Below are 19,196 nucleotides of genomic sequence, written 5' to 3'. Positions count from 1 at the left end.
CGAGAGACTATTAGGTAAGAACATATACACACAATATGAAAACTATATACACATAGAAGTTATTATTAAATCACATATAATGACAGATTAAATTTTTAAATTGTTGTTTGATCTTTTAAACGTACATCTAAATACCAAATGCACGGCCCAACTGTTGACAAACCCAGAAAATGGCAACCCAGAGCTGACAAAGCCGCACAGTCGCTCTCCTGATGAAGCTCAGATATCACTGATAAAAATCTCAGTATCAGTAGGCCTAGATTATCTCATGTCATCATGTGATGCATTATAAAAAATTAAAAAGCAGTGTTTTTGTGTACATTTCTAGTTAGAAAATGAAAAGGGAACTTTTTCCGAGGACCCTTTTACCTAGGCAAATGTAAGACTGTTTTACCGGTACTTCTTTACCGAGGACCTGTTTTACCGAACACCGCAATTACAACTGACAACCTTCAAACTTTTAAAGATGGCGTTCCTTCCATTTTTAGCATAATGCGGTTTTATTACAAAGCTTCTGAAATTATGCTTTTTTTCTGCCTTTTCTACATCTACGTCTGGATGGAAGGCTACACCAACGCCATGCTGGGATCGAGTACTAGTGACTTGGTTGATACTTGTCACTGTGGCTCATTTCCATAGTGGGGCAATGGGGTAGCTTAATGGTTAAAGCGTTGGCTCGTCACGCCGAAGACCCGGGTTCAAATCCCCACATGGTCACAATGTGTGAAGCCCATTTCTGGTGTCCCCGCCGTGATGTTGTTGGAATATTGCTAAAAGCGGCGTAAAACCACAGTCATTTGCATAGTAACTGCTCATGATGTCAATCCCTGGATTGTCTGGTTCAGATATAACAATTTACAGACCGCCATCATATAAAACTGAAATATCGCTATCTCGTTTAACTACAAGACCGAAAGAAGTCCCTCGTAAACGAAACAAATCTGATTCAGTTATAATTCAGTATATACATTGCGCATCTTCAATTCTCAAACTTAAAAGTGTTTCCCTGTCCGTTTTGAGTAGGCCGAGCCAACAATTACATAAAAAAGGACCAATTAGCATCCCAGACATTTTGACACTGCGTAGATGACACGTGCACAGATTATGTGTCATTGCATCGTTAATTAAAGGTCACAGCAAACAGGTTGGTTCAGCGCATGCGCTTTGCCCCCTGTGACCTGTCCCCACGTGACTATTGCAGTACACACCTTGCCCATCGTATGAAAGTAAATATACACGGAATGCAGGTGTGTAATTAGCCTCACACTTCAACACCTGTCGGAGATGTGTGAGGAAGACCAACAGGGGGAAACGGGCTGACTCAAACAAGGTACAGCAATTCGAAACGAATACTGTGTAGTGTATACTCAATTACATTCTAACGAAATTGCGAGAAACTTTGATTTTTGAGTGGGGTGTGTTGGAGATAGGGAAGGGGATATTTAAATGTTTAGAAACATTCAGGATGCTTGGTGGGCACAGTTTAAAAATAGTTTGTTGATGTAGCTGATGAAGCATAAGTTGTCCTTGCTAATAGGAAGCCAATGGGTGCTCCTTAACATGAATATTTCACCTACTGTTGACAATGGATATCTGTTATTGTGTTCACTTGGAAAACATAGCATTGTAGCAACCCTCTTATAATGCAGTCCTTCTATCGTATTCAATCGTGTTTGGGGAGGTTGGGTAGCCTAGTGGTTAAAGCGTTCGCTCGTCACGTCGTAGACCCGGGTTCGATTCCCACATGGGTACAATGTGTGAAGCCCATTTCTGGTGTCCCCCGCTGTGATATTGCTGGAATATTGCTAAAAGCGGCGTAAAACCATATTCAGTCAGTCAGCCAATCATGTTTATGTTCTCTTTGTTATTTAACGCCTCACATACAAATATTAATGTAAGTAATCGAGTCTGGACCAGGCAATCCAGTGACTGACGTCATGAGCAAAATATTTAATGTACCCGATCTAGGAATCCAGGAACTTTGTAATGCCCACAGGTTCAGGTTCCGAGTCTGGACCAGGCAATCCAGTGACGTCATGAGCAATCGACTTAGGACTAACCAAATGCAATACAAATATCCCCATGTTGGGATACAATGACATGTGTCGTTGTCAAGTCTGCGAGCCATTGACCTGTCCGATTGCGGAATCCAGGAAGTTTTTGAAGCATACGGAAATTACCGAGGCCCACGAACGATCACTTTTGAGGAACTTTGCCCACAGGTTCCGGTTCCGTACAGCCCCGATGACAAGAAAGGGTCGTATAGAACAGAGGGTTGCCGAAGACCCACAGAGTAACCCGGATCTTCGCAGTGATTAATGTTTTGATGTACACTAACTCATATACATCAAGTGTATACATACTCATATAAAATAATGAAAAGTAAATTAAATGCTCTGTAACCTTTCCAATGACTATAGTTAGATTATATCCCCTTTCTTTGTTTCTTCGGCTACCTTATATTACATGTTATAACTCAGTTCTTGTAACCTTGAGCAGCGGCATGGGGTAACCTGCTCCCTCATCAAAGATCACGGTTTAATTACCCACATAATCTCTAAAGTTCTTTTCGGGTGTCCAACGCCTTGATGACACGAATGATGCTAGAACGGCGTAAAACCATACTCCTTACTCACCTTAATAAAGATACAGAGTTTTGTTTGCTAATTTCAGGAAGCATTGGTGGTAATGTACATTTTTATCAACGTTATAACACTTTCAGTCGCAGAGATGTTGGCGCCTCTGTTACTTTGATCTTCTTCTAATTTTTTTCAACTTTTTTCTCGAATTTGCAACGTTAAGAAGTGACGATCCACTGGAAATAAATGAAATAGGAATCATATCTGTAAGAACTCCTTTTCTCTGTCACACTTCTTTAAATTTGACAACCCCCACGGCAATTGTGGTGTAAATCCTAAATCAACAAATTAAACAGGATCACTCCTTTGAAATCGGAGACCAGCCTTTGATTGTTGTTGTTGATGTGTAAACAGTGCACAACGATCTATTTTTGACTTGGATACAATGTTAACCAAACCAATGCAAATTTACCCTCACCGTTACTCGAACAAGAAAGAGTAAACAGACTGATGATCTTTGTCAAACAACTAATGCCATGTGTTGAAGGATGCGGATATGCCACGGCGGACTATCAGTCGCTGTTGATATGGCGACCAGGGCTCATCTTACCACGACGTTCTCTACAGTTGTCTTAGTTCTGCTGACGTTTGCCGTGATACCTGCCACCTCTGATGGTAAGTACTACTATTATGGATCACACATTGTATTCACTTACAGTATGAATTCCCTCATAGCGCTCCGCGTCAGCAAACCCTTACTTGAAGTGATAAGTAGTAGTGAAACAGGATACAGATGATTTGCTGTTTTCCTTGTATTCTTCTCTTGTGTATTGTTGTTTTAACTATTACACGTACACGTGTACGGAATGAAATTCCGCTACAATGTATTTGGGAAAAGTCAGAGACTCAGAGCACGAATTCTTTTGAGAAATGTTCTAGCCTTTTCAGCTTTTCACATGCATCGGATTAACGGACCTGTGACCGCGTCACATCCTGGAAATTTATCCCGTGTTTATGTTTATAATTTCACCCAGTTTATTACCACAAAAACAATTAAAATTTAATTATTTGAAATGTTCCTTACATAATTTGATTGATAAATACATAAACGGTATCGTGCTAGTTAATATCAATTCATAACATATAAAATTGCTCATGAGCGAGACTTTTCATTTGTTCGCGTTACCGATCGTTGCAAGATAAAAAACAACATTTTCCTGTAACTAGCTTGATTTCACAATATATGGCATTGTTGACAACGATTGACGCTGATGAGTCGTGTTGGTTATGGCCATTGCGCATGACTGTCACAACGGACACGTTTCCCATAATTGCTTTGCGACATTATTATCCCACAACTGTCTGTGTTGCTTAACGAACCGCGCATATTTACAATATTCGCAACATGCGACTAACATAACTTGAAAAATGAAAACAATGACTTGTTTCATATTTCGAATCAGCCACAAATGTGCCAAAAGGCGGCGAATTCCACGACGACCAGCTCGCCATGTTGTTTCCGTAATCCCAGCAGATCCTGTGTTTGTGAAGAGGGCGAGGTTGGAGAGCAGGGGATTGGAGTAAATTGGCCGGCACACAGTCTAGTCTCCTCTGCAGCAACCCCCTCGATCCCTGACCTGGTTGAACAAGTCCGATAAAGTCCCTAACAAATATGATAAATCGACTTTAGTTTTTATCTTACTTTGAGGTGAGGGCGCCGGATCATGAATTCACAGGAAAAAAATCCGAGACTGCTTCCAGCATGTCAAAATACTGCCCAGTATCAGAGTCTCAGATCGTCGCCAAGATATGATTAGACGTCGCCTGAACAGTTTGTTGTTCCTTTCGGGACTGGATTATGGGCCACGGTGACGTTTACGCTACTGTTACTACGAATCATTTTTCCTCCTGAGATGGGCGTTCTGACTACTACTACCATCACCACCACCACCACCACCACCACCACCACCACTACTACTACTACTACTACTACTACTACTACTACTACTACTAGTAGTCATGTACTACTACTACTACTAGTAGTAGTAGTAGTAGTAGTAGTAGTAGTAGTAGTAGTAATAAACAGTGTAGTAACATGTCAAAGTAACAATATTTATTTTGAATTATTTTCACAATGTAAGATGTCAAAACTTTTGCATAATTGTCGTATTATGACAAACGTATAATTGTATACTTTTACAATAGATACTATTGAAGCATGTTAAATTAACACCAGTGTATACCAAATTAACACCAGTGTATACCAAATTAACACCAGTGTATACCAAATTAACACCAGTGTATACCAAATTAACACCAGTGTATACCAAACATTTTGTTGCAATATGACAAAATACAAACATGTTTCATTAACCAGTGTTGGGTAGCCTAGTGGGTGAAAGCGTTGGCTCGTCACACCGAAGACCCGGGTTCGAATCCCCACATGGGTACAATGTGTGAAGCCCATTTCTGGTGTCCCCCGCCGTGATGTTGCTGGAATATTGCTAAAAGCGGCGTAAAACCAAACTCAGTCAGTCAGTTGTTGTACATGTCAAATACCAACATGGTACACTTGTACAAAAGTGTAGTAGCTTGTCAAAATAACAACGTTGTACGCGTTTACTATAAATATTTCTGTAGCATGGCTTAAACGTATTGTGCACCTTCAAAATACTGGACAGTTTTGTAAAATAACAACATTGTATACTTTTACAATGAACAGCGATGTAGCGTGTCAAGATGACAACACAGAATATTGTTTCCAGTAAATAGTGTGGATTGATAAGACAGCACTGTATACTTTACAATGAACGGTATTGTGACATGTACAAACGACATTCTTTAGTCTTAATATACAGAGAGTGGTAGAATATCAAAACGCAAACTGTATGCTTTTCACTATAGATCACTGTACATCTACCGTAGCAACACTTTACAGTGTGGTGCTATGTAGCGCTAAGATCATCTTTTACAACATGGTGGCGTGTGGTCCTGTGCATAGAGCTCAGGTCACAAATCACATGAGGTGAGGTGAGGTGAAATTGGGTTTAACGTCGTGCTTGAGAATATTTCGCTCATATGACGACGTGAATGCGTGTGTATGTGTAGGTGCGGCTGCTTGTACTAGCCCAGACTTAAGCTGGTTTTATAGTGCTAGCCCACTGTGATACCATGCTGCAGTGAAGCATGAATACCCCACTCAGACACATTATACTGACTCCGAGCCGACCAGTCCTTGTTGTACCTATTAATGCCGAGCGCCAGGCAGGGACCAACAAGTATCACATTTTAACGTCTTTTGGTATGACGCGGTCGGGGATTGAACCCGCGACCTTCCTGTCTCCGGGCGGACGCTCTAACCACTACACCAGGGAGGCGGTTACAAATCACATGAAGTTAAGCAACGTTGGGCGGTGAGAGTCTTGGATGACTGACCGTGTTTGGCAGATGACTCCTGAGAGTTTCTAGGACTTCAGTCCTGCCCCACAACGAAGCACATGTGATACCTCTGGTCTCACCTTAGGCAAGTGAGTTTGTGTAAAATTGCCTGTTCACCAGGAGAAAATGGGTACCCGGTGGGATAAGTCATGTGACTATAACCTTTTAACAGGCAGCTTGGGTTATCCGGGGTACTAATATGTTGGCGTTTTGAGTGTGTGGAAACAGGCGCTATATATATTGCCATTATTATTATTACATGTCGTAGCATGTCATCAATACACAAAATTTGTACTGTTGTACTGTCACCACAACAACATACAATTTAATTTTGCGATCAACAACCTGTCCTTGCAAGTAACCGTTGCTTAATCACCTTGTACAAGAATGTCTCGAGAAAGAAAACCTTTTGTAATTGACCTCATCGCCGATCTTGAAAAGAAACTGATGTGTTATAGACTGAAAAAATATGACCTTCGAAAATGCCACACAACACGATCCCGCTCTGACATCCTGTCGATGAGTGTACGTCACCAATAACCTTTGAACCACTTCCTGTCAGCGAGTGCGCATGTTCACCGATCAATAACCGTCGCCATGTTACTTCATTTATTATACACCGACATTAAACATCAAAATCACGGGATCATGTCCGACAGACGGCCTGTGAGGGGCGTTTAATAAATAACAGCAGTTGACAGGGAAACAGAAACATTGTCTGAATAGCCTCAATGGCAATGTATCCAACGTGAAAGAGCCTGGGATTAACATCTCTGTGGTAGAACTTGACAGCCAACCTCGAAGGATTTTTACGGTATAAAAATCAGCAGTGAAAAATTCGGCTGAAGAGATACGCGACAAATTTGACAAGTTGGTGGGACCCGTCATAGTTCACTTTGTCAACACACCAGCCGATCTTCCAACACAATCACCTCGTACAACGAATGCTCCCGTAGGTCGACATGACCTTTTGTCGTTATTTCATGATTAAATTTATTCCGGTAAAATTGAGTCCTTACGGTGTGTTCATTGTATTTTTAGTTGTTCATTTATATTATTTTTCATGGTTATTTATTCCTTCATATTAACTGGAATCGGAGGATGTCACAACTAGGAATTCTTTTGTACTGACGTTATATAATCCTGCAGCCGTCATATTTCTTTCAATTATTTTGTAAGGAATTCGAAAATGAGTTACGATAAATGCCACTTTGGACAGTACTTCATTATATCTCGGCGTGTTAGATTAGTTTAAAAAAAAAACAACAACAACAAAAAACCACGGCGTTTGCAATATTGGTGAAACGCACTTGTAAGCAGTGGTGAAAAATAGCCGATGGAGTGGTGAAAAACGAGCAATCATAATCGGATTGAGTGAGTTTAGTTTTACGCCGCACTCAGCAATATTCGACTTCTATTCAAACAAAGCACAAGGCGGCATGGAAACATTTTGCTTGACAGTGCTAAACACAAAGTGTTTTAGCTTTTGTTTATTTTCAGAGTGTGTGAGTGAGTGAGTTTAGTTTTACGCCGCACTCAGCAATATTCCAGCTATGTGGCGGCGGTCTGTAAATAATCAAGTCTGGACACAGACAATCCAGTGATCAACAGCATCAGCTTCGACCTGCGCAATTGGGAACCGATGACATGTGTCAACCAAGCCAGCGAGCCTGACCACCTGATCCCGTAAGTCGCCTCTTACGACAAGCAGGGGTTTAATCGGACTGAGATTTTCGAAATGTTATGATAAGCAGAGCAAGCGACAATGTTTGCAAGGGCGCTGACATGTTTAGTACATGACCATGATATGTATAAGTCTTTCAAGGGTGAGTGGGCAAGTTTGGTTGACTGTCTCTTTGAAATGTATTTTTAACAATCATTTAACACTTCCTGATAACATGATGTGGGTAAAATCCCAGTCGAAGCGTTGATAGCGTTGACACGAGTATACTGCTCATAGGTAAATGATCACAATCTGGGCGTCAAACCAGTTACCTATAGATCCTGGCGTAGTAAAGGGAGACAACTATGCAATCTGTGACGCCCCATACTACTAAGCCATCCGATTTGGAACGCCACTATTTTTGACGTCTTGAACGTAATAAGTATAGGCATGTCGTGAGGTAAAATGTAGACACTGTCAAATCATTATGATAATAGACGGAATTTGAGCCCTGCCACAGAATAACCCCGCCTATCAGAGCCCTGCGCTGGTCGGAATCATATTTATGAGATATAAACAGATGTGTACGACCCCATTATCATTTGATGTAATATGACGTCCTGCGCGAGATGACGATGTTTCACTCTTTCATTATAAATTGGAAAGTGTTATCGATGCGATGAATCTGGTATCGAGATGGGATAAATATGCAAATGAGGTCCGCCAGTGGGAACTGATATCAGGGTGTAGTATCATTTTTCAATAAACTGTTGCCTAACGCTACCGATACGCTTAGGTAGGGATTTCACAATGTTGCCGTCTTTCGGCACAAAAATAACTACCAGTTATTTCACGGACTTAACTACATCTTTTGATGTCTTTTGAAATCTATTTACGATTGTACAGAAATGGCGGAGGAAGTGAAAAGTACATCATATCAACATAAATCAATATATCAGGTCGATAAATCTTCTTTGTAATGTAAGGCATTTATGTCTGATAACCAGGAAACATTCTTTGTGTGAATTGCAAAATACACAGCCCCCGCCCAATGACTTACTGTAGCAACCTAAACATAGATATATAATCAGAGAAACCAGTCTGGGCAAGTCCGTGTTATATCAACTGCCGGCCATAGGTAGCTCTGTTGTCGGAATTAAGTCATGCACGAATTCTGAAAATAGTTTTCATGCCACATTGCAGTAAGATAGATTTGAAAATGTGAACAGTTTTCCTTTGATTTATTAACTCGAAGAACCGAAAAATATTTTCTTCATTCCTAATTCCGCTGATGGGTTCTTCTGAGAATAACAATTGCTCAGATCGATGCTCATGCTGTTGATAACTGGATTGTCTGGTCCAGACTAGATTATTTACAGATCGCCACCATATAGCTGGAATATTGCTGAGTGTGGCGTAAAACTAATACTCACTCACTCACACACTCTGAAAATAAAAAAAAAGCTAAAACACTTTGTGCTTAGCACTGTCAAGCAAAATGTTTCCATTCCGCCTTGTGCTTTGTTTGAATAGAAGTCGTGTCTTCAGTCCACGGTTGAAATCATGTACATCCTCTTTACTCTGATAAACCCCCGGCGGGATATTGCTGGAATATTGCTTGAAAGCGGCGTAAAACAAACTCACTCACTCACTAATCTGCTAAAAGGGCTTTCGGGTAAAGCGTTCGCTCGTCACGCCCAAGGCCCGGGTTCGATTCCCCACGTGGGTACAATGTGTGACGTCCATTTCTGTTGTCCCCCGCCGTGATATTCCTGGAATATTGCTAAAAGCGGCGTAAAACCTAATTCACTCACTATCCCTCTAAGATATTCAAACGTAATGTATTTACTCCGAGCCCAGGTGTTTTATCACCTCATTGCCGATACCAGGCAGAGTAACAACAAGGACCATGTGATGTCTTTAACGATTCTCCGACCATCTGCTGTCCAAGAAGGTCGTACCATCAAGAGTGAGTGAGTGAGTTTAGTTTTATTCCGATTTGGGCAATATTCCAATCATATCAGCGGAAGACACCAGTAATAGGCTTCACACATTGTCCGCATGTGGGGAATCGAACCCGAGTCTTTGGCGTGATAAGCGAACGCTTTAACCACTAAGCTACCCCACCGCCCTCGTACCATTAAGAAGCACAGCACGTACAGACAGAGTGAGAGGACCGTCCCTAAAGAGCCCATACACTTGGAGTACGCCATCAGTGTCAGGGCTGCTGATCTCCCAGTGAGGTTTTGTTGACACGGCAAACAGGCGTGCGGAAGACGGTGCGTCAGACAATGGCGGGGGTGCGACCTGCTGTACATCCTTGTGGACTGTTGACCTGATACATACAGGGATGACGGAACACTGGGCGTCCATGTTCGTCCTGTCAAACTGTTGGCAAATGCACAGATGTGTATATAGGAGTAAAAAAACACTACTGTGGGCATCTTTGAAGTACTTTTAAGTTGGCGAGGTATCAGTTCTGACAGAGGTTGTCTGCATCGTTGGGGTTTAGATCCATACTTTAACACGCTGATCAACTTGTTTAAATGTGAAGTGTAACATAGGCGGAGGGTGGGTGTGTTTCCAGTGTAATGAAGTATGTGTCATATTTCAGTCACACTTTTTACATGTCACGTTCTGTTTGGCCACAGGCAAATTGTAGCGCACTTAGGGTTGCGCAACAAAGAGAAAATGACCAGTCTTTCCATATGCGAGCGAAGCGAGCAAAGGTTGGCAACGTGCTTCCCTCGCTTCGGTTCGCAAAATATTTTTAATATCAAAATAAAATATCGCCATCATCAAAAGTAGACTCTCATTTCCTCACAGAGTTGTGCTCTCAGATTTCCGACCTCATATATAATAATTACTCACGTACAATATATTTAATTCAACATTTTCAGCGCCACTCGTGGCATGTCAAATCGTTCTTCGCCTCCATTACCCCCTGCCAGCTTCCGGTTCAACGGAGTGAAGGAACAGGGGACTTAAATTTAAATCTGCTTTCATTTACCCGTTACGCCAGAAGTGTTTTTGTAGAATAGATGTTACGAAAATTCTAACAATAAGGACGGCAGGTAAGAAAAATAATCCCCAACAATTTAACGTAAAAATTATGCAATATTATTTTTGTATTTAATTTCTGCTTATTCTTGTTCCTTCACTCCGTTGAACCGGAAGCTGGCAGGGTAAAGGAGGCTAAGAACGATTTGACATGCCACAATTTGCGCTTGAAATGTTGCATCAGAGACCATATATCGGCTTCTGATGATAATATTTTATTTTGATATTAAAAATATTTTGCGAACTAAGCGAGGAATACTTCGTTGTTAACTTTCATCGCTTCGCTCGCATATGGAAAGACTGGTCATTTTCTTGGTGCGCAACCCTAAGTACGTTACAATTTGCCTTTGGTTTGGCAAACTATAAACATACAACGTAGCGATAAATTGTACACATACGCTGTAGATGATATGATCATAAACTACACACATACGCTGAAGGTGATGTGATCATTATCTACACACATACGCTGAAGGTGATGTGATCATAAACTACACACATACGCTGTAGGTGATGTGATCATAAACTACACACGTACGCTGCGGGTGATGTGATCATAACCTACACACATACGCTGTAGGTGATGTGATCATAAACTACACACATACGCTGTAGGTGATGTGATCATAAACTACACACATACGCTGTGGGTGATGTGATCATAAACTACACACATACGCTGAAGGTGATGTGATCATTATCTACACACATACGCTGAAGGTGATGTGATCATAAACTACACACATACGCTGTAGGTGATGTGATCATAAACTACACACGTACGCTGTAGGTGATGTGATCATAAACTACACACATACGCTGAAGGTGATATGATCATAAACTACACACATACGCTGAAGGTGATGTGATCATTATCTACACACATACGCTGAAGGTGATGTGATCATAAACTACACACATACGCTGTAGGTGATGTGATCATAAACTACACACGTACGCTGCGGGTGATGTGATCATAACCTACACACATACGCTGAAGGTGATGTGATCATAAACTACACACATACGCTGTAGGTGATGTGATCATAAACTACACACATACGCTGTAGGTGATGTGATCATAACCTACACACATACGCTGAAGGTGATTTGATCATAACCTACACACATACGCTGTAGGTGATGTGATCATAAACTACACACATACGCTGTAGGTGATGTGATCATAAACTACACACATACGCTGTAGGTGATTTGATCATAAACTACTGCACATACGCTGTAGGTGATTTGATCATAAACTACATCTTTATACGCTGTAGGTGATTTGATCATAACCTACACACATACGCTGAAGGTGATGTGATCATAACCTACACACATACGCTGTAGGTGATGTGATCATAACCTACACACATACGCTGTAGGTGATTTGATCATAAACTACACACATACGCTGTAGGTGATTTGATCATAAGCTACACACATACGCTGAAGGTGATTTGATCATAAACTACACACATACGCTGAAGGTGATGTGATCATAAACTACACACATACGCTGAAGGTGATGTGATCATAACCTACACACATACGCTGATCAACTTGTTTAAACGTGAAGTGTAACATAGGCGGAGGGTGGGTGTGTTTCCAGTGTAATGAAGTATGTGTCATATTTCAGTCACACTTTTTACATGTCACGTTCTGTTTGGCCACAGGCAAATTGTAGCGCACTTAGGGTTGCGCAACAAAGAGAAAATGACCAGTTTTTCCATATGCGAGCGAAGCGAGCATAGGTTGGCAACGTGCTTCGCTCGCTTCGGTTCGCAAAATATTTTTAATATCAAAATAAAATATCGCCATCATCAAAGATAGACACCCATTTCCTCACAGAGTTGTGCTCTCAGATTTCCAGCCTCATATTTAATAATTACTCACGTACAATATATTTAATTAAACATTTTAAGCCCCACTCGTGGCATGTCAAATCGTTCTTTGCCTCCATTACCCCTGCCAGCTTCCGGTTCAACGGAGTAAAGGAACAGGGGACTTAAATTTAAATCTGCTTTCATTTACCCGTTACGCCAGAAGTGTTTTTGTAGAATAGATGTTACGAAAATTCTAACAATAAGGACGGCAGGTAAGAAAAATAATCCCCAACAGTTTAACGGTAAAACTATGCAATATGATTTTTGTATTTAATTTCTGCTTATTCTTGTTCCACTCCGTTGAACCGGAAGCTGGTTATAAGTACTTCAAAGATGCCCACAGTGGTGTTTTTTTACTCCTATATACACATCTACAACTACTGCCACTACAACAACTACTACTACCACCGCCACTACTACTGCTGCTGCTGCTACTACCACTGCTACTACTACTGCTACTGCTATTATGTATCCACACCGATTAATACTTATAATATCATATTGTTTACATAATTATGATATTATATCGTTCTAATAATTATAACATATTTTTCAGAGTTCAATGCTGCTGAGGGTCAAATAGTCTGTTACGAGTGTTTCAACATAGTGGAGGGTGTGTTCCAGCCTCATTGCCCCAAGAACGGCTCCGTGGGGCCGTGGACGTGGAAGATCAACTGTACCGGAAGTTGCTACACCAGGACAGACGACCAGAACCCAGACTGTGAGTGAAAGGTGTTATACGACACTATCAGTCAGGATATTCCACCGCCGTGATATTGCTGGAATATTGCTAAAGCGGCGTAAAACCAAACTCATTCATTCCGGATGTTCCAGCTGTATCCGAGCTATGTACAGGTCAATAATTTAATCACTCATATGGTAAACTTCGTCCGGACTGATCATACTCAAGGCAGACATTGTGACCACCCGATCCTCCGTATTCGTACCTACGACTCTGTCCCTAAATACCCATACGGCCATAAGTATTGGGAACAAAGGACCTGGGTCTCGATCCACAATGCGTTCGTAACGTTACGACCTGTCGTAACTCTATAGTTTATCAAATAGGCTTACGAATATCGTAGCGCTACGAACGCTTTGTGGGATCCGGACCCTGATCGCTTTGTACAACGACACCCAGGGTCCCTTTTCACAAAGCTATCGTAAAGCTACGACTGTCGTAAGTCTATGTCAAAGTACGATAGCTTTGTGAAATGGACCCTGGGTGTCGTTGGGTGTCGTTGTACAAAGCATCTTAGCGCTAGGGTGACCGTAGCTCACATACCACAACATAGCCTTAACGCTAAGGTTGTTTTGTACAACAACACCATGCTCTCGGATTCCCACAGTGAGATAGGTAGGACATATCGGGAACGACTTTTCTTCAACTCGTTTTTTAGAGAGACAATCATGGGATGATACAGGAGACCGTTTATTCCCCGAATCCCAAGAGGGATACAAGCATGGGTACTGGATACCTATTCTGTATACTATGTCCAATATGATGTTAATATATTGACATAAATATTTTATAACTGCCTTAGCGCTCAATTATACAGTACAACAAGAAATTATTGAGAAATTAAAGATTGTATTTTTTTTGTTTCACTCATTACTCACGTATTAAATGTGAATAATTAGCAGAACATAACTCCAGATTCAAAGACAGGTGAACAGTTAGTATTTTGTCAAGTCACCATGGGCAGCAATGCAGGCTACAATGCGGCGGGGCATACTACTGATCAAAGAAGTTAGAAAGTCGTGGTCCATGCTGTCCCAATATCGGACCACCTCTTCTTTCATTTCAGCAATATTTGTCAGATTTTTCTTATTGACACTTTCCTTCATAAGTCCCCAAACATTTTCTATTGGATTTAGGTCAGGGCTATATCTTGGCCAATCTAATAATGTCATATTTTGGGTCCGAAACCAGGCCTGTGAATGCTTTGAACGATGTTTTGGGTCGTTGTCCTGCTGGAAAATAATTTTTTTTCCATAGAACACCTGAGCAGATGGAAGTTAATCTCCCTCGAGAATATCTGTGTACTGCTCACTGTTCATATTCCCTTCCAATACACAGAGGGGCGTTGCCCCAACACAGATATGCCACCCCACACGTTAAATTTCGTATTGTACTTTTGGCGCTAATACAAAGGTTTTTCAGTTTGTTTGGTCGAGAATTTCAATGTATTAGGAAACAGCCACACAGAACTTTCATCTGAGAAAATAACATTGTCCCAGTTAAAATTTCTATGCTGTAAGCACCAGTTCAACCTTCGCTCCTTTTGTTCAGGTTTCATGATCGGTGATGGAATTCCTCGACTTTTCTGACAACCCATTGCATGCAGCTCAGTTCTTATTGTCTCCTTACAGACTGCCACAGTTCTTCTATCAATCATATCCAGCCTTAAGTTTTCTAAACTCCTTCGTTTGTTTTTAGAAACAAGAATACTAAGCCGCCTCCTGTCACCGACAGTCAATTTTCTTGGCCTACCTGCGCCTCCCTGGTGCTCAATGCCATATCCATCTGCAATATTTTTCAAAACACGATAAACAGTGGATAAAGGGATGCCTGTTCTACTTGAAATCACTTTAGCTGATCTGATGTCCTTGTTATAATACTCTAAAATCAACTTCCTCTTCTCTAAATCATCCATACTGAGGATCACTGAAAATGTCGTCTGCGAGCAAGTAAACAAAGGGGGATAACTCTTCACAAGCTAATGAAAAAGGATTAACGGAGTTGTCTCTCTTGAATGAAACCAAGCACTTGATATCTGGTCAAGGTTGTTTATACTAGAAATCCAATTAAACATATTCCTAAAATTCTCAATAATTTCTGGTCATACTATATATTCTTATTTGTCTGTGTTACATATACAGAGTTGGGTTTGACTACCATTTCGTATGTTGGTCTTTGGTGAATATAAGATTCGAACCTCGCAACTCTGCACAGCGACCAAGACATACATTGAACGCAAATAGCCAAACACTACTGTGTTGAGCTTTGATATGTGGAAATTACGGTTGCTTCGAGATAAAATCTTAAAATAGCTCCTGATTATTCTACAGATGCATTTAGTCGTCATACCACGGTTTTGTCGAACCTCGACACATTTTCGTAGATCCCTTCAACTTCAACACAAAGGTGTTTAACTGTATACGATTGTCATTATGTCCTCCTGAAAGTTACCTCCACAATCCGCCAGATTTGAAAACTGAGATCACTACTACTGTGATGACTAGCCCCATATGAAACTATCAGATATTTCCTGTGTATACCTCTACGCGTGTCTTCTATCTTCATAAACTCTTTCCTTTGTTCCAGTTTTCGCCCTGATAACTTCTTGGGTGTAAATGTCTGAGATGAGCATCACCTTCGACTTTTTCCCATCAAACATACAACATATTACGGAAATTCTGTTTAAAGCCAAGTTAACGCACTCACCCATCCACATGCAGCGTTAGGGTTAGGGTGACGTGACACCAAACAATATGGCTGGTAGGTATCCGGTATTCTGTAGGTGTACCTCTGCTTGTACCGAAGTGTTGATATCTCGAGACGTATTTCGGGGCGGTGGGGTAGCTTAGTGGTTAAAGCTCGCTCGTGACGCCGAAGACCCCCACATGGGTACAATGTGTGAAGTCCATTTCTGGTGTCCCCTGCTGTGATATTGCGGGAATGGCGTAAAACCATACTCACTCACGCACTCGAGACGTATTTCGATTACACTACCATTTTCGGTACACCTACAGAATACCGGATACCTACCAGCCATATTGTTTGGTGTCACGTCCCCCTAACCCTAACGCAAACACTAACCCTAAACCTTACCCTAATCCTTACCCTTACCCTTACCCTAACCCTAAACCTTACCCTAACGCAAACCCTAACCCTAAACCTTACCCTAATCCTTACCCTAACCCTAACCCTAATCCTAAACCTTACCCTAACCCTATGTAAGTTCGCGTGCTTTCAAAGATGTCGGAAGGTATCCGGTATTCTGTAGTCTTACCCAAGCAGAATACCTTGTTTAAATATACTCATGCCAATAATGGCAACATTTTCATTAAGATACGTATAACGTTTTCAAGCTGGAGTGTAATTTGTGAGACTCTGCATCGAACCATCGCTATGTGAAATACAACATTAGCTGGCATTCATAATACAACTGTACGTTTTTGGAGTCCACGGAGTACCCGTGAAGATCCGGGTTAGAACTGGTCTTCAGCAACCCATGCTTGTCGTAAGAGGCGACTAACGGGATTGGGTGGTCAGGCTCGCTGACTTGATTGACACATGTCATCCTATCCCAGTTTCGTAGATCAATGCTCATGCTATTGATGACTGGATTGTATATATAGCTGGACTATTGCTGAGTGCGGCGTGAAACTAAACTCACTCACTCACTCCATGCACCAGTTTCTGGAATGCCAACAGTTTCAGTGTTAATTGTCTGTATGTTTGCAGTGATATATCGGGGATGTACGGACAACCAGCCTTTCCTACCGAACCCCCCTGCCTAAAGTAGGGTGTTACCCCTTCTACCTGGAAGTGTGGTGCATCTGTGGACACAGCGGTTGTAATGGCGGCCCCATGGGTATGTAAACCATGCAAAGAAGAAATGGTTAAAATTGAACACTACTTCTATTCTTTCTGCACCCCGCACCTTCAGCATGCAGTTGATCATAAAACTGGACACAACATCGTACCTCCGTTTTTACTATCCTTTTTCATTTCTTATATTGTTTGGGGCGGTGGGGTAGTGTAGTGGTAAAAGCGTTGTTCGTTCGTCACGCCGAAGACCCGGGTTCGATTCCCCACATGTGAAGCCCATTTTGGTGTCCCCTGCCGTGATATAGCTGGAATATTGCTAAAAGCGGCGTAAAACTAAACTCACTCACTCTTATAGTGTTTAATATTATTACCAAAGTTTCATGTGTTTCTTTGTTCATCCCCGTGTTCACGTTATCCATATTTATATATTCATACATCGTCTTGTCTAAAATGTAGCAGGCTGAATTATTCACCTTATCTGCATCAGGATCCGATTATTGAGAGTTCAGCTCACAGGTTTGCTTCCGATTCATGATATTTAGCGCCTTTTTTTTCAGGACCTCCAATGAACACTCTATCACTTCGAGTCTTCTCATAATCATATGCTTAGGCTGTCTCAGTTAAACTTAATCACTTAAAAGCTTCATTTTGTGAACCAACTAGACACTTCCGTTAGAGTTTCTAATCGACTTGGTTTCTGTTGTCGCAGGTAAGCCAGGCAGTGTGGAGTTGGATGCGCATCTACCCAAGGAAACAGAAAAAGATGAGAACAATGCTTACAGCATACTGGGTGTGGACATGTGGAGGATCCGACTGGTTGTGTGTGGCTTGTTGACTGTGTACATTGTTCTACAAGGGACAATAGGATGATGTCATGCGACTATGGAGTGGACTCAAGATTGAACTCCTCAGTGTTTAGATTTGATGAAAAACAAAACAAGAATATGTGTCTGAGAAAAAACTTAGAGACTTGTTAAAATTTTTAAAAGCCATACTTTTATGGGTTTTTAAAAAAAACAACCCAGGAGTTTGACATGTAATTTTATATTAGAGATTTAGAGGATTAACGAAGAAAATATTTCTTTAGATGACAACACCAAGTGGAGGGTGTTGTAAGGGGGGTGTTTACATCATGAACTTGTGATGTTTTTGTCCAAAGTTAGGTATGGGTGGGGGGAAGGGGGTGAGATTTGTCAAGGGTTGTCATATTACAAAAGTAGGTACTATATATGGCCCTTTTGCTCCATAATAGGAAAATAGCAAAGGGAGGATCGAATGTATTATTAACCCTTCCGATATGTGTCACATAACTTTTAACGTAATTATATACAATAACAGATAGGATGAAGTATTGCCTTGTTGTTTCAGTAAAATATACTATTGGAATTATGATGTAAATTATGCTCAATAAAATGTGTAAAACATTTTGAGTTTGTCGGTGAGGGCAACAAGTCGACAATTTCCCTCAAGCATAACCTTCCCTGAAGAGATGTCGATGCAACCAATATCATAAAATGCACGTCTCCAGATAGGCTCGACATGCAAGCGTTCAGTAATAATAGAATAGCAGAATAGTTTCCCCGTTCCAGCACCATAATGAGTTCTTTTCTCCAAAGGCATGATGAAATATTTTATGGGAAAGCTTCTGCGTTTCTTTGTTACAAAGGTATGAACTCCCTTACGTTTTCGAATAACATCCTTTACTGTATGGAAGGTGTTTGCAAGTAATAGTGATAGTTTCATAATTTCAAAAAAATTGTTAGGGTGTATTGGAGGTGTGTGAAAAATAAGACATCTGATCTGATCTGATCCGCCATTGACTGACTGACTGACTGAGTTTAGTTTTACGCCGCTTTTAGCAATATTCCAGCAATATCACGGCGGGGGACACCAGAAAATGGGCTTAACACATTGTGCCCATGTGTGGAATCGAACTCGGGTCTTCGGCGTGACGAGCCAACGCTTTAACCACTAGGCTACCCCATCGCCCCGATCCGCCATAGAAATAC

General features: G+C 41.2%; 1 protein-coding gene across 1 annotated transcript; it reads left to right on the top strand.

The window, feature by feature from the left end:
* The first annotated feature begins 3,129 nt into the window (after positions 1–3,129).
* Positions 3,130–18,611, top strand: LOC124290690. Its single transcript, XM_046727490.1, has 4 exons — positions 3,130–3,254; positions 13,186–13,350; positions 17,101–17,230; positions 17,897–18,611. Exons 1-3 carry the CDS (start codon positions 3,167–3,169, stop codon positions 17,154–17,156), a joined length of 309 nt encoding a protein of 102 aa, XP_046583446.1. The 5' UTR covers positions 3,130–3,166; the 3' UTR covers positions 17,157–17,230; positions 17,897–18,611.
* Positions 18,612–19,196: the final 585 nt, after the last annotated feature.

This window comes from Haliotis rubra, unplaced genomic scaffold, assembly GCF_003918875.1.
Source record: "Haliotis rubra isolate DU_JTF1 unplaced genomic scaffold, ASM391887v1 Scf470, whole genome shotgun sequence".
In the NCBI taxonomy this organism is placed as follows: domain Eukaryota; kingdom Metazoa; phylum Mollusca; class Gastropoda; order Lepetellida; family Haliotidae; genus Haliotis; species Haliotis rubra.
The sequence above is the reverse complement of the archived record's forward strand: the minus strand, read 5'-3'. Positions and strand labels throughout refer to the sequence as shown.

What these genes read in the sequence shown, in the direction of transcription:
- LOC124290690 (XM_046727490.1), top strand. Translation starts at nt 3,167, where the DNA reads ATGGCGACCAGGGCTCATCTTACCACGACGTTCTCTACAGTTGTCTTA. An exon ending in GATACCTGCCACCTCTGATG is followed by an intron (nt 3,255 to 13,185) that starts GTAAGTACTACT and finishes CATATTTTTCAG; the next exon opens with AGTTCAATGCTGCTGAGGGT. An exon ending in AGACGACCAGAACCCAGACT is followed by an intron (nt 13,351 to 17,100) that starts GTGAGTGAAAGG and finishes GTATGTTTGCAG; the next exon opens with TGATATATCGGGGATGTACG.